The 13,238-nt window shown below is 38.9% G+C and overlaps 2 protein-coding genes across 2 annotated transcripts in view; both read right to left on the bottom strand.

Annotated features, from left to right (window-relative positions):
* LOC131880352 (otoconin-90-like) overlaps window positions 1–2,128 on the bottom strand; it is a 10,321-nt gene extending 8,193 nt beyond the window's left edge. Inside the window, exon 1 of the mRNA XM_059226964.1 lies at window positions 1,942–2,128. Within this exon, the coding sequence (XP_059082947.1) occupies window positions 1,942–2,029 (88 nt within the window). The 5' untranslated portion in view covers window positions 2,030–2,128. The remainder of the gene's footprint in view (window positions 1–1,941) is intronic.
* A 4,360-nt stretch (window positions 2,129–6,488) lies between these two features.
* LOC131889298 (chitin disaccharide deacetylase-like) lies at window positions 6,489–7,352 on the bottom strand. Its single transcript, XM_059238385.1, has one exon. The coding sequence runs from the start codon at window positions 7,350–7,352 to the stop codon at window positions 6,489–6,491; it is 864 nt and encodes a 287-aa protein (XP_059094368.1).
* Window positions 7,353–13,238: the final 5,886 nt, after the last annotated feature.

Raw genomic sequence — 13,238 nt, 5'->3', positions numbered from 1 at the left:
AAGACTGCTTTTAAAAGTGTTTTTTTATAATTTTTCGCCCGTAACCGAACGCAAGCCATAAGAAAAAACCGTTTACGATGTCTTACAAATGCCAAATTTGATTTGAAGAGTTCTGGAATAGCAAATTAATGTGAAACCTCCGAAAATCGCACCGGAGGTGTTTTTCTATTTGACTTAAAATTTGATAATGTCGAATCTACGTGGCCGTAAATGAGTTTGCTAAGTGAGTCGAAAACGTGCTATACAGTGTACATACATGATAGAAAGACACATGTCATTTTTGAAGCGAATACTCTGTTCAAATATTGCCATCATGTGTCGGAAATTGGGCGTTTTAGCGTCATACGTTGTATGTGGGTTTTATGGGCAACAAATGCTTTTTGAGCATTTCTCAGGATGGTCAGAGGCCTGCAAAATTTGGGGTATCCGGATGTGTCCATAGCTCAATGGGCCGGAAATAGTGGATGAACACTCAATATTTGTGTCTTCTTTGGCAATCAAACGAATCTTTGTCACAGATCCTTTTGTATAAACATATTCGACGACGATGTTTCTAATTCACCCTCGATCCTTGTCTCGTCACAACCTGATGTTGACTCTTATGATTGATATTGGTGCTCTTGTGAACTGTGTTTCATCGAATTCAAGAAGACGCTAAATTTCGTATATTTTTTCGGCTTCTTGTAATATCTTTATTTACTACGCACCATCTCTTAAAACCAAAATCCTTCTTTAGGTCATTTCTTGTTGGCCATCATATTATGCAGACTAACCAAGGATATTGGTTTTAAGGACTAACATCTGCAGGAAATCTATTTCAATGAGAAGTACATTTGCTTTATTTGCCATTTGGAACAAGTATCTGTGCCAGGGGATCGGAGCACATGGCATATGGTTGTATTGATTATTTACTGATAAATGGGTTCCTATCGATATAGGGGAAGCAGACGTTGAAACAAATACTAAAATTAAAAGCAGTTGCACCAATCAAAAATAGCTTTCCGTTCACAAAATATGATCAAGATTGTGCATTGTTTTTTGTGGCTATGGTTTTTTTCGATCAACCATTACTGATGTTGAGATAGTTAATGAAATGCTGCATTAACGAGAACTGATATTCAAGTCTTAGATAATAGCCGTCAAGACAATGTGAACATCCGGTAGAGATTTGTAATCGATAAATGATCGAAAGAGGGCAAAAAGGAAAAAAAAATCCAGTGTAAAGCTGATTCTAAGCAAGCAAGGGTGAAACGAATTTTCCTGTACAAAAGAACCATTTAGGCATCGAAACTTCATACCAACATTAGCAATTGATTCGTTCAGAGGAAGTTATTAAAAGAACGCCTTTCGATCAAGTTGAAACTCTAGTTACCGTACATTTTAAGGATCAAAATAAGCATCATTGATTGACACGGGATTTGTGGTCTCAAATCCAAGGAAATATTCTGAAGAGAAGACGAAACATATATTTTTTTATTTTTTGCGGACTTCCTTACCGCTACTGGGATTGGAATTCCAGCACCTCAAGATGAGAAATTTATTCATTTTAGTTAACTCTGATTTATATATATTATTTGATAGACCAACGAATTAGAGTTGGTTGATCTGGCTAACCCTTGATTATAAGGTTGATCAGGAACTTTCTTTAAAAACCTGTCCAAGTCTGACTTAAATCCTGCTACTGGATGAACTCCTACATACGCCCTACAAATATTTGAAGGCAGCAAATTGATTGGTGGAAAATACTTTCTTTTGATAGCACATGAGATAAGGCTTTGGAAAAATCGCAACATTCCACTCAGGAAATCTATGAACGACCTGGTAAATAATAAGTTAGAACGGGTATATCAATATTAAACGCCTTTTTTGCCCCCCACCATATAAAAATTCTATAAGAATAAAAAAAATAAACCGCTTCCTAAACCGAAACATTCTCCATACCTGAAACTGAAGTGCAAATAATGACGCTGATCACAACAATTTGCCATTTCAAAACAACACCCGTGGCGAGTGCTGTATAACTTGGCATGATCACTTTATTTGTAAAGATATGTGCAGAAAAAATAAGGTGGCTTTTGTGCCGCAGTCAGAGCCACTTGATAAAACACGGGAGCTCTCCACACCACAAGCACCAATATCCAACTGCCCCGAACACACACGCACTCAATGCCGTACGCACGAGTTGCCAAGCGTACGCAAACCACACAGATACACGCACGTACACACGCACTATTCATTCAAAAGCCACTTTTTGACGCAAAGCAGGGCCTATTTCTAAGATAACATCGATTCATCATGTTTTCAATTCAATTCCAAAACATACTTTGTTATCTGCTTTATTTCAGAACAGACAAATGATTTCATTATTAGCCCTTCACTTGTTCTCAAAGGGCTCTCTTACTTTGTTCCACTAGTCCTTTAAGTACTACCCCACTACTGGAATAATTGATCAACAGCTCTTATACTCAGGAATACAGATCAGCGGTTGGACACAAAGAGAATCGAACGTCCTTGCCAACTAACCACGCTTGTTTAAGATCAGGAGTGGGCATATCAAAGTAGGATTGTCCGAAGTGACGTCGTGTCTTGTCAGTCCGGTCCAAATGCCGACTTATACTTTCGGGCTGTGCGTCAGTTCAGACCAGATTGGCCCAAATATACCCACAGAAAGGCTCTTGGACATGCAAAGTACGGATCGCGCTCGAAGCTCTGCTATGGTGAACATACTACATACAGATTGACCCCAGGACCCCTTGGAGAGCTTTTGGAGGTATTGGTAGACAAGAAGAGACATAATTTGCCAAGATCTTACTTTGTTTCCAAGAGCTGGAAGACAAGGGGATCTTTTTTCCTGTTTGAGTCAAACCCAAATGAGAGCGTGTGGTAGGATTGGACGAGTATTTTTTTGGATACGTGTTTTTGAACAGACATTCCCGAACGGAGGGTTAACGGTTTGAAACCAGTTCTGAAGATTTGTTGTCTGATACTCCAGGGGCACTTTTTGGAAAAAAAACAACAACAACATAAAGCACAAAAGAGCTACAAGAATTGTTTGGTAAAAAATACCTTCGTGCTTCAACCCCTGTGTAGGGTTCTTAAATATAAGAAAACCATGGCTTGAAGGGATTCTCCTGATGTTAAAAGTATCAAACCTAGTAACATTTCATTCTAATTTAAATTTTTGATTGCTGCCTTTTGCCGGTATAATAAATTTGTCTATCCCTAACAATGGCAAAATATCTTGTCACGAGTGTAAAATCTGTTAAACAATATAACCTCGTAAAAACTCAAAGCACCATATCCTCAACAAAGGTCAATAATACATTGCGAATCCATCAAATTTCGAAAGATCATCATAATGAAGAAAAAAAAAGTTCCTTTAGCCAACACAAATATCTCAAGCAAAATGTCTGGAAATTTCATAATTTATATCAACAACTTTCACCTTAACTTTCGGCGAAATTTAAAACAAATACTTTTTTTACGAGAGAAGTTTTCATTGGAGAATACGGTTTCCAGCATTAATTGATATTTCTAATCAAACGAAAATGAGTACTAAAGATAAAAAATAATAATATAACTTAAAACTCTCCAAGGAATGTATTCCTTACATGGCCAGCATGTATTAAAAAGGGTTTCAGATATAGAGTTTTATGTGACCATTTTTTAGGATAAACATAATACAGCAATTAGCATTCACGTCCTACCCATCACTTGTATATAGCTAGGGTGAAGAAAAGACCAAGTGAACTAAAAACGGTATATGAAAGAAAGAAACAAAGGAGGGAATTGTTTTTGTCATCTGAAAAGTTATGGAATCCCATTTTACGAAATGAACTGTTATGCTTGATAAAATATTTTTCATTTATATTAGAGAAGATTTCTTCAGGTTCTTGTTGGACACATCATGCTAAGGCCGACCGAAAAACCAAAATCTTCCTGCAATTGATACAAAATATGGTGTATACCGTATTTGGGGTGAGAAGAAAGATTAACATAATTTGTTCTCTGCCACTTTTGTCCCTGTCCTAAAGTTATTATCAAGGATCACGAATCAAAGGCTGAACTTCAAGATCCTTTCATGTCTAAGCTGAGTACGACTATTAGGATTAAAGTGTTTATGAAGGGCACAGGGTAAATCGGTAACAATTAATATGAATTATCTTGAGGCTGACGTCACATACCTACTAATTTTATATTTAATGCACGCGTATACATAATACAAAGGAACAACCGTAACAAGAATAGTGCAGGTTAGTTGGTTTTGTTGAGACAAAGGAAGTACATCAAAAATGAAAGTACTTGTTCAAATTTTGGAGCGTTGCAGACCCGTTCAGGCAATTTTGTACTCTTATCAGTTACAGTTTCATTGATTTCAAGTGTAATTGATAACAGTTATTCAATTGTCCAATGAAGTTGAACCACCATGGAATTGTGATTCAATTACTCTCATTCCCATTCTAGTTAAATTATCTTTTTCCTTTCTTGGGGCAATTTGGTATCATTTTTAACCAACATGGGCAAAACCAAAGACGGGATGTAAGGTTTAGTTCCCTTTAATATAAGAATATCCCAGTTAGTGCAACACCAAAATTCACGCATCCAATGATCAAACATTTGGGTTTTCAAAGCAGCTCTTAAGGCCTTGAAAATTGCTTTTTAAACCATTCACAATTTGATCAAGGGTTCCCTAAAGACTAACTAAAGCCACAATTTAACCGTTAAAGACTCAACTTTTTCTTAAAATGTGTTAAGTGTAGATCTGAGACAACTGTAAACAAGTTGCTTTGGGCTTGAATTGAAGGTTTGAAAACTTCGCCGTTAAAGCCCCGGTGATAGTGGTGGGGAGAGTCCGGCAAAAGAATCGAGTCCGGCAGAGGACTTGAGTCTTTTAATAGAGTCACATCTTGTAAAATGACTCATCTTGTGAAATTCTAAGGAAAAAAATAATAATTCTTTCTTGACGAGTCCGGATTCGAATCCTTTCTAAAAGTCTCTTTATAAGAGACTCGAGTTCGGACTCACCCCAGCACTAACAAGTGACCACCAAATATAACATGGGTTGTGTGTATGGGGTATGGTATTTGCCCACCTAAAAAGAGTCGTCAATTGTTGTTCGAATCAGCGCTACCAGGTGGCATTTTTGGATACCACGTTTTCAAAATTTGGCATTTTTCAAGACCCCTTGGCATTGAGAAATCCTGGATCTGATTTAATAATTGGCATTTTTTTAGGCCAAAAGCTCATGTTATGTTGCATTTTCCCAAAAGTTCCCTGTGTAGTAAAAACCCGGAATATTGGCATTATTTGAAGGCAAAGTTGGAATCATGAATCTTAGAAGACCTGGCAGCATTGGCTCGAATGAAAATTGAGTGGGGCCATTGGCAACCATCGCAGGAAGCGTTAGTGCCTTTATTCAAAAATTATTGCAAGCCACAACAAGAACAAAAAAAATAAGCAATAGGCTTGTTTGTTTGTTACGAAGTCAGATGGCAGCTCTCTCGCTCGGCCTGCCATCTGAATGATGGGTGTCCCAATGGGGGGATATTCCCGCTTCGTCATCACAGCCCAACATTAATTATTTCCTCACCCTCGGGAATGACCGCAAGTTCGTCCATTTAAGCTGTTAAAGCAGCAACTCATGCTGTAATCAAATACCACAGAGAAACTTGGACTTGTCAAGCCTGGGATCGAACCAGAATTCGCAAATTGGAAAGCGGATGCTCTACCAATACGGTACCCCAGCAAGCCTACGCAATAGGTATGTCACAAAACTTTTTTCTACTCACAGCAATAGATATCTCCGGTATTAAATTTTGCCATTGTGAATAAACCCACGCATGTCAATTTCTATGTATGTGTAACTTCAAATAAAACTAAGAATACCTTTTTCACATGCATACTTGAAGCACAAATTGATCTTTAAACCAAAGTTGATGGTTGGAGGAATGTGCAGTATTGAGAGAGAAACAAACTCTGCAAAAGAGGAGGATTCAGATTATTTTTGGTGCGATTGCATTTCAATATGCAGAGTGTTTCACACGAAACGTAACAGGTTAAAGGTATTTCACTCGCGAACAACATTCTATGCAACCTGGTTGAATAATTTGCTTTGGAGTTTTCTATTAGGCAGTTCTTTCTTGGAAGGGTTCTATTAGGGGTGTTCAAAGTGGTGAAAACAACGGTGAGGGAGTTTACCAATGTGTCCGCACTGCGTCAATCCGTGTCAAAATGGAAATGGATACCTTGCTCCCTATTCCCTACCTATTCCCTAACCAAAAAAGAATTGAAATTAATTTATGGAAATATATCTGATCAGTTTTAAATCATCTGATGCCATCTTTATGGATCACGACCTAGACGACAGAAAATGCCAGAAATATGTGGTCTCTTGCGAGCAAAAAAGAAGTCATTCAAATATATATCAATGCGAGCAGGGGTGTTGTTTTATTCTTACAAAGCAACTAACACAGATTAAACGACACAATTTAGTCAGTGGCGAAGGTAGACAAGGAGCGGAATTGGTAGCCCTCCTTCTTGGCCATGTCGAAGAACCGGCTCAGAGATTTCTTGGGCTCGTCACCGTACAAGAACCCGTGGTCGTGGTTGAGGAGGACGATCTTGTTGGGGCCGCCCTTGGCCTTTTTCACGCCTTGGCTGATCTTCCGCACTTCTTCCATCATTTCCTCCGGGGTTTGGATGAGACCCTCGCCGTAGACGGACCGCCATTCCAAATCCCAGCCAAAAACTTGCTTGCCGCCCTTGAAGAGTGCGTCAGCCACATCAGCGGCAATCTCGGCGGATTCATAGGGCACAATGCAATTACGGCAGGTGAAATCGATGGGAGGCTGACCGTTGGCCATCTTGACACGCCAGTTGTTGACGAAAGGCATGCGGACCATCTTGGACATGTCGGTGATGATGGATCGGGATTGAGCGAAGGGCAGACCCACGGATTGGAGGACCTTGGCGAACACGGCCACATTGCTCTTGCCGAAGTACTTGATGTCATCCAAGCTTTGATAAACGTTGCGGCCATCGGCGGGTTCCGTCTCGGAGTTGTGGGCCATGTGGTTGAGCGAGTGATCGCCAATGGTGTGTCCCTCACGGATCATACGGAGGAAGTAGCGGATATTGTCGGCGGCACCGCTTGATCCCCATTGGCCGGCGTTAATGGAATCGCCGTTGATGAAGAAGGTCACCTTGACCCCGGCTTCTTTGGCCGCATCCATGATGGCCGGACTGCCTCCGTTGATACCATCGTCGGAGGTGTAGTAGATGAACTTCTGGTTGTCGTTGGCGGAGGCCATGCCCAGAAGGGTCAGAGCCAGGAGGGCGATGAAGGGCTTCATGGTGAGGATGAGGGAGATGGTGGTGTTGTGTGCGATGTTACTCCAAAGAGAGTTCAGAAACAACTGATGACTCTCGAAGAGTTCCCGGTTCCTTTTATATCAATTGATTGGACTAACGTTGGGACTAGCCCACCACCACTATGATCGTGACCAGCAGGCTGGCTATCTGTCAAACACGGCTACAGCGTCCTCGATTTCCTGGGAAAAAATTGGCGTCCCTCCATCTCTATTCCCACGGACACGCTTTCAGAAGGGTTTTCTAGTACTGAAACAGTACCGCACCTCCTGCGAGGAGACCCTTTTTAATCCCTTGGAGACTAAATCCTGGGCGTTTGTTGAAACTCTTTTCAATGTAATGTTGCCAAATAATTAAAGAAACTCAGCCCTTGAAATTGATACTAGGACACGGATTCTTGAAACCAAGTTTCAATCTAGGTTAAAGTGTTACTTTTGAGATAATTTTCAGTTAGATGGTTATAAAGAGGATTTCATATCTATTAAGCTTCAGTTGTCTTTTTGCTAAAAGTGAAACATACGTGGCAATATAGATATAATATGACGAATATGTTGATTTAAACGCTACATTTTGGTGTCGAGAATCGAATGAATTGGCTCCGATGGTGTAAACAATTTCATCTTGAACACCTTATATATCATGACTGAGCCCAATACCTTCACTGCACGTACAAACATATATGTTTATGCCACTGAAGTTCGTTCGCTTGTAATCAAGTCATTGAAAAGAAACCAAACAGAGTGCAAGAAAAGATTTTTTTGCTGCAGCTTATTCTGTAACCATGGACTTTTTTCACTTCAACCAATCGAAGGTAGCGCCTCTAGCATCAGAAAACACGCTCTAACAGCCTATAAACACAACCCCTAAAAAGCTGACCCGCCTGACTTACTCGAGAAGCATGCTCTCAACGGATGCTTTGTGATCAAGTTGAGATGTCTGCTAACAACTAAGCTAAAAACTATTGTGCGCTGTGTTGAGAGTGTCAAATGGATCTATGAGCCTGAATTGATCAAGATGAAGAGGAAGCAAGTTTTGACCCTAGACCACCAATTGACCATTACCGTTCAGAATGCCCATCCTTTGGGGCAAAAGGGAGAGAAATTGTACAAAACAATTAAGATGATTACTTGTGGGTCATTTCAGAATTATATCTTGGACAGTTCAATACTTGGTCAATGGACATTTTTAAGTGGCTAAGCTCGGTTTTTATTCAAACACGGCACAATATTAATCGTTTTTCATACCAAGAACGACCTAATTTACATTCCATTACATGGTTCTTGCTTGGTTGTATTTCATTGTGATGTAAGTTGCCAAAACAAAAAAAAGCAATTTGTTGAGGTATTTGTCATGAAATGACGAATTAAATGTGAAGTAAACCAAATGCTTTAAGATACCATTTACTTCCGCATTCTATTAGGAAACTAACTTACGCTTCATATTTTTGAATTCTTTATTCATTCATCCCACCCCAACACGTCTTCAAAAGCTACACTTAATATCTGTTTACAAGGACAGGTGAAAGGTTTACGAACCAGATGCCTTTTTGAGCTTTTGATTACAGGTGGTTTTCGGATTCATTTTTAGTGAAAGAGGTCTCACAATTTCCAGAAATCATGAACACCAAAAATTAACTGCTACGTACACATAACCTGTTTTGGCTTTAGTCAAGATTCACAGCGCCAACAGACTTATTTACAACTCTGAAAACACATTCATCAAATATTCGAGATCAGTATGAATCAGCTATCTCCTTGCCTTTACTGCTCTGTCCCGGACAAGAGTTGCAATGGCTTAAATATTGGCTAATTTCTTTGGCACTCCGGAGTTGTTTCAGAGAATAAAGGATAAACAACTGGACGTGAAGCATTTTGAATTATAGAGATGCTTCGAATCGAGAAGTTCAAATAGCGAGAGAAAGAAAAGACAGATGAAAGGAGGGACGTCAAACCACGCTGATCTCACAAGCCATTTTACTCTGGGTGACTATTTTCAGTGGAGTCCAAAATGGCCAGGATATATAATCTATTACAATGGAACGATTTGACCTTTTCTTGTTCACACTAGAAAAAGGCACGCACGAAATACTTGGAGCGTCAAATACTGGTTAGCCTCCAATTTGCAAACATATTGTAGATCAAGTAAGATTAGCTCGAAAGGAGCGAATAACCCAAAAATTGGGATAATTCTGTATTGAGCAATATTTCATCTTTTGCATTTGTGAGCCATTAGAGGGCAACGGCTTCAGATTTCGACGGTCAAAAATGGTTGGCGGAATTACTCCCTTTTTTTTGCAAATGTTTGCATATTGCCCGGAGTACCCACGTCTGTTTTTGTTTTGAACCGAAATGCTGAGTGTATACATGAACTTGGGTAGTGGGCGTATTAAAGAATTCTACCTTTCCCATGAGTGGTGATTAGACATGGCACCATAGCCCGTCGCTCAAGGACATTGTTATTGATTAATCAACAACCAACAAGACTAACTAACTAATGAAACCAAGCCTTTCGGTTTATGGGGAAACTCAGAGATCGCAAATTCATTTCTTTTGTCGTTGATTTGCAATGAATTTTTGCATACTTTTACCCGAAACTTTTTACCTTAACAAAACAGCATCATCATGGCATGTTGCGTTTTCCATGAATTTAAGGAAAGATGCTCTGGTTTGAGAACAAAGCCTTACACAAGACATACAATTTTTAGCATAATAAGCTGCTACAAAAGAGCAACAAATATTTTTAAATTTCAATTCAGATTACGAAAGTCTTACAGTGGCAACTAACAATTGACAGTTATAGACTAAATCTATCATTGAAAATTCTACGCTCTCCATTATTTGCCTAACAATTACTCCATCTTCGATACAAAAAATATGACGATTTTGATATTTGAGGATGTTTAACAGTATTATTATTCTTCACTTAATGTCTGAAGAAACTGGCCAAATCTCATAATACAGTATGTACAGACGAGTTCAAAGGAATATGGCCAACAAGTCGCAGACAGCTCTTGGGGGAAGTTCGTCATCTGTTGTACTTCATATTTTCAATCTAGTACCGGATGTGTTCAAAATCGATTATCAATAAGAGAAAAAGTCGCACGTGCCAGATGGTCGAGCAAGCGTTTGGAAATGTGACATAGTGTGTGCTCTGGTGCTTTTTGAATGCAATGGGCCTCTTTAAAAGATACAGTAACTTGACGTAGAGCAAGGAAACGAAAAAATTGAGCTTGGAACTTCATTTCTGGCAATGCTATAGTTCAGTAGGCAGGGACAGCATTGACGACATAATAACTAACTAGAGAATAGATGCAACCAACAAAGGCGCTACATTTTTTATGAAAGTACTAACGATATTCATCGCGAGATGCTGGTCTCATTGGAACTAATATCATTTACTGCAGGAATCTTGCTTTATGTGATACAGTTTCACGAGGTTGGCAAGCCTGAGGTCCATTTCTGGGTTGAATGGCACCCCTTACCTTTTTTTTGCGGACTTCCTTACCGCTACTTGGATTGGAATCCCATCAGTTCAAGAAGAGAAATGTATTCATCTTACTTAACTTTTATTAAAACATATTATTTGATCCACCAACGAATTAGACTTGGCTGATCTGGCTAGCCCTTGGTTCTTAAATAAGAATATGGTTTTGGTCAATCACGATATAGGCCTCTAGGTGGTTTTCCAAACTCTTTTTCTTGAAATGGGGGCCAAAATTTCAGGTTTCGTAAACAAATCTCTATTCGCGGCAAAGTGAAAAAATATGATAGATTCCCTGGAGTTTCTGGTAAATTCCGATAGTTAAAACCACCACCTAAATACCTCAAATTAACATAGAAGTGGGAAGAGACGCGATGAAGTAGAATGAGGCATCCAAATCTTAATGTAAGAGAGGTCACGGCTAGATGCACTTTTCTAGCCCTTTTCAAGAAACCCTCCAGACAGACCACAAACCACACCCGCAGACGGAGAACCAATCTGATACAAACTTTGCCACTTCCTATGAGAACATTATACGTATTGTGTCAGGGTCGGCTTTGTTGACCGGGCGAGACTCGCTCCTCCAACCCTGGAATATATCTATCAAAAAATGCAGTTCCTAAAGGAATGTTTGAAGTATACAAATGGAATGGAAGCTGTTATTTGTGAGTCTCATCCTTTGAAGCAATTTGGTTGAGCTGAGAATAACCATCATTGGTGGTGTTTGCTTGAATACCTCCCTCATAAATAACAAATGCCAAAAGATTATGAATCGTTACAAAATAAAAAGTTTTCGGTTGAATAGACTCTATCACATCTAGTAAAAGGTTAAAGTCCAACAAGAATAGGCCTATATTTAGCTCAATAGAAAATTGAGAAAATATGTATTACATATTGGCCTAAAAAAGCATGCTTCCATCTTGGAAAAAATATATATCTTTTGTTCGAAAAGTGCAAAAATGTTTTGCAGAAAACAAAAAGTATTTTTTTTTCGGCCACTTTCTTACATCACACTTGTTCTTATATCATTCTTTACACTACATAGGTATTGTAAAAATAATTCTTATTTAACCAAGCAACTACTCTTTATACATCATGACGGTGATTGGAGTGGCTCAAGCAATAAATGAGAAAATAGCCTTCGCAAAATGTTCAGGGTTTTTCAAGTTTCAACCCTTTTTCATACCATGGTATATGTCTAGGCATTACCAAAAAATCTTCAAGAACTGCGTAAGACAACAGATTTAGGTCTCGTGGCTTTGTTCTTTGTGCAGGACCCACATGTCGTATAATCTATCTTCTTTGGGCATTTCCTTTTGGCCATGTATTCCTTGAAATAGTCCGAGGTCGTAATACTTTTTGAGCATACGTTTGGAAACTGATGCTTGGATTTTATTACTAATGGTTGCTGAAGCTAGCTTGAAACTGTTCGTATTCGATAAAAAGGTGATTGGTACGAGGAACATGGTCTAGTAATTAATGATGATAACTTTGTTATAAGCTCGTCCAGGTATATGAGCGAGTAAACCGCGGCCATTTGGATGACGAAGCCAACTTACCTTTTCAAGTAAGTGTCGTCAATTTTAAAAGTAAATATCATTTAAAGGCCTCGTTCTTTTAAAGCGGCGTTTAAAATAGTCACATAATTCTATTGCATATATTGCAAACCAATCAGAAATACTGTGCAAAATAGAGTATAGGCTGAATCGAGAAGAAAAAATATATCGCACGCAATTGCCATTAATTCGCATTCAATGTGGCTAAAAGGGGGGGGGGGCAGGCTTATCTACTTTTCCGTATGTTTCACCATTTGGTCTATAGCAAAAATACATTTAAAAGAGGCGGTTTTTTCTACAATTTTTGTCGTGAGTTAAAGGTTTAAGTGCCTTAAAAAACGGCGAGTTGCAGTGTTGCATTTCTAGTTAGCTACAATAACACTCAGCCAAACTTGACTCTTTGGATATGAAGCTGAAAATTATCTGTTCATGGCAATTAGATGGCGAGTTAAAGTAAGTTGGCCAAATAATCCTTAGTTTTATTTGTCTTGAAATATTTTTTGAGAATTATTTAATATTGGAAGATTTTGGATGTACCTCAATGAGGTTTCTGAGAATTGAAAAGATGGAATAAAAGTGCTTTACTTCTCAGTGGGAAAGCTCCAAGGAGTTGATTTTATTGTTTAGCCCCATGTACTGCATAAAGGTAAGGAATGAGTTGAGAAGGCTCTAAAATTACAGGTCTTGTAGAGCCGATACCTTTTATTCCTCATTTCATGGCGGCGCCTCACATTCATATTCATGAGAACACGTGAGTTCAGGCATGCCACGAGTCTTTGTTTGAGTGCATGTCAAGAGTTATTTATACTATATACAGTATGATAAAGGCTACTT

Source organism: Tigriopus californicus, chromosome 1 (genome assembly GCF_007210705.1).
Source record: "Tigriopus californicus strain San Diego chromosome 1, Tcal_SD_v2.1, whole genome shotgun sequence".
NCBI classification, from domain to species: domain Eukaryota; kingdom Metazoa; phylum Arthropoda; class Copepoda; order Harpacticoida; family Harpacticidae; genus Tigriopus; species Tigriopus californicus.
Note: the sequence above shows the minus strand (reverse complement) of the source record. Positions and strands in the feature narration are given on the sequence as shown.

What these genes read in the sequence shown, in the direction of transcription:
- LOC131889298 (XM_059238385.1), bottom strand. Translation starts at nt 7,352, where the DNA reads ATGAAGCCCTTCATCGCCCTCCTGGCTCTGACCCTTCTGGGCATGGCC.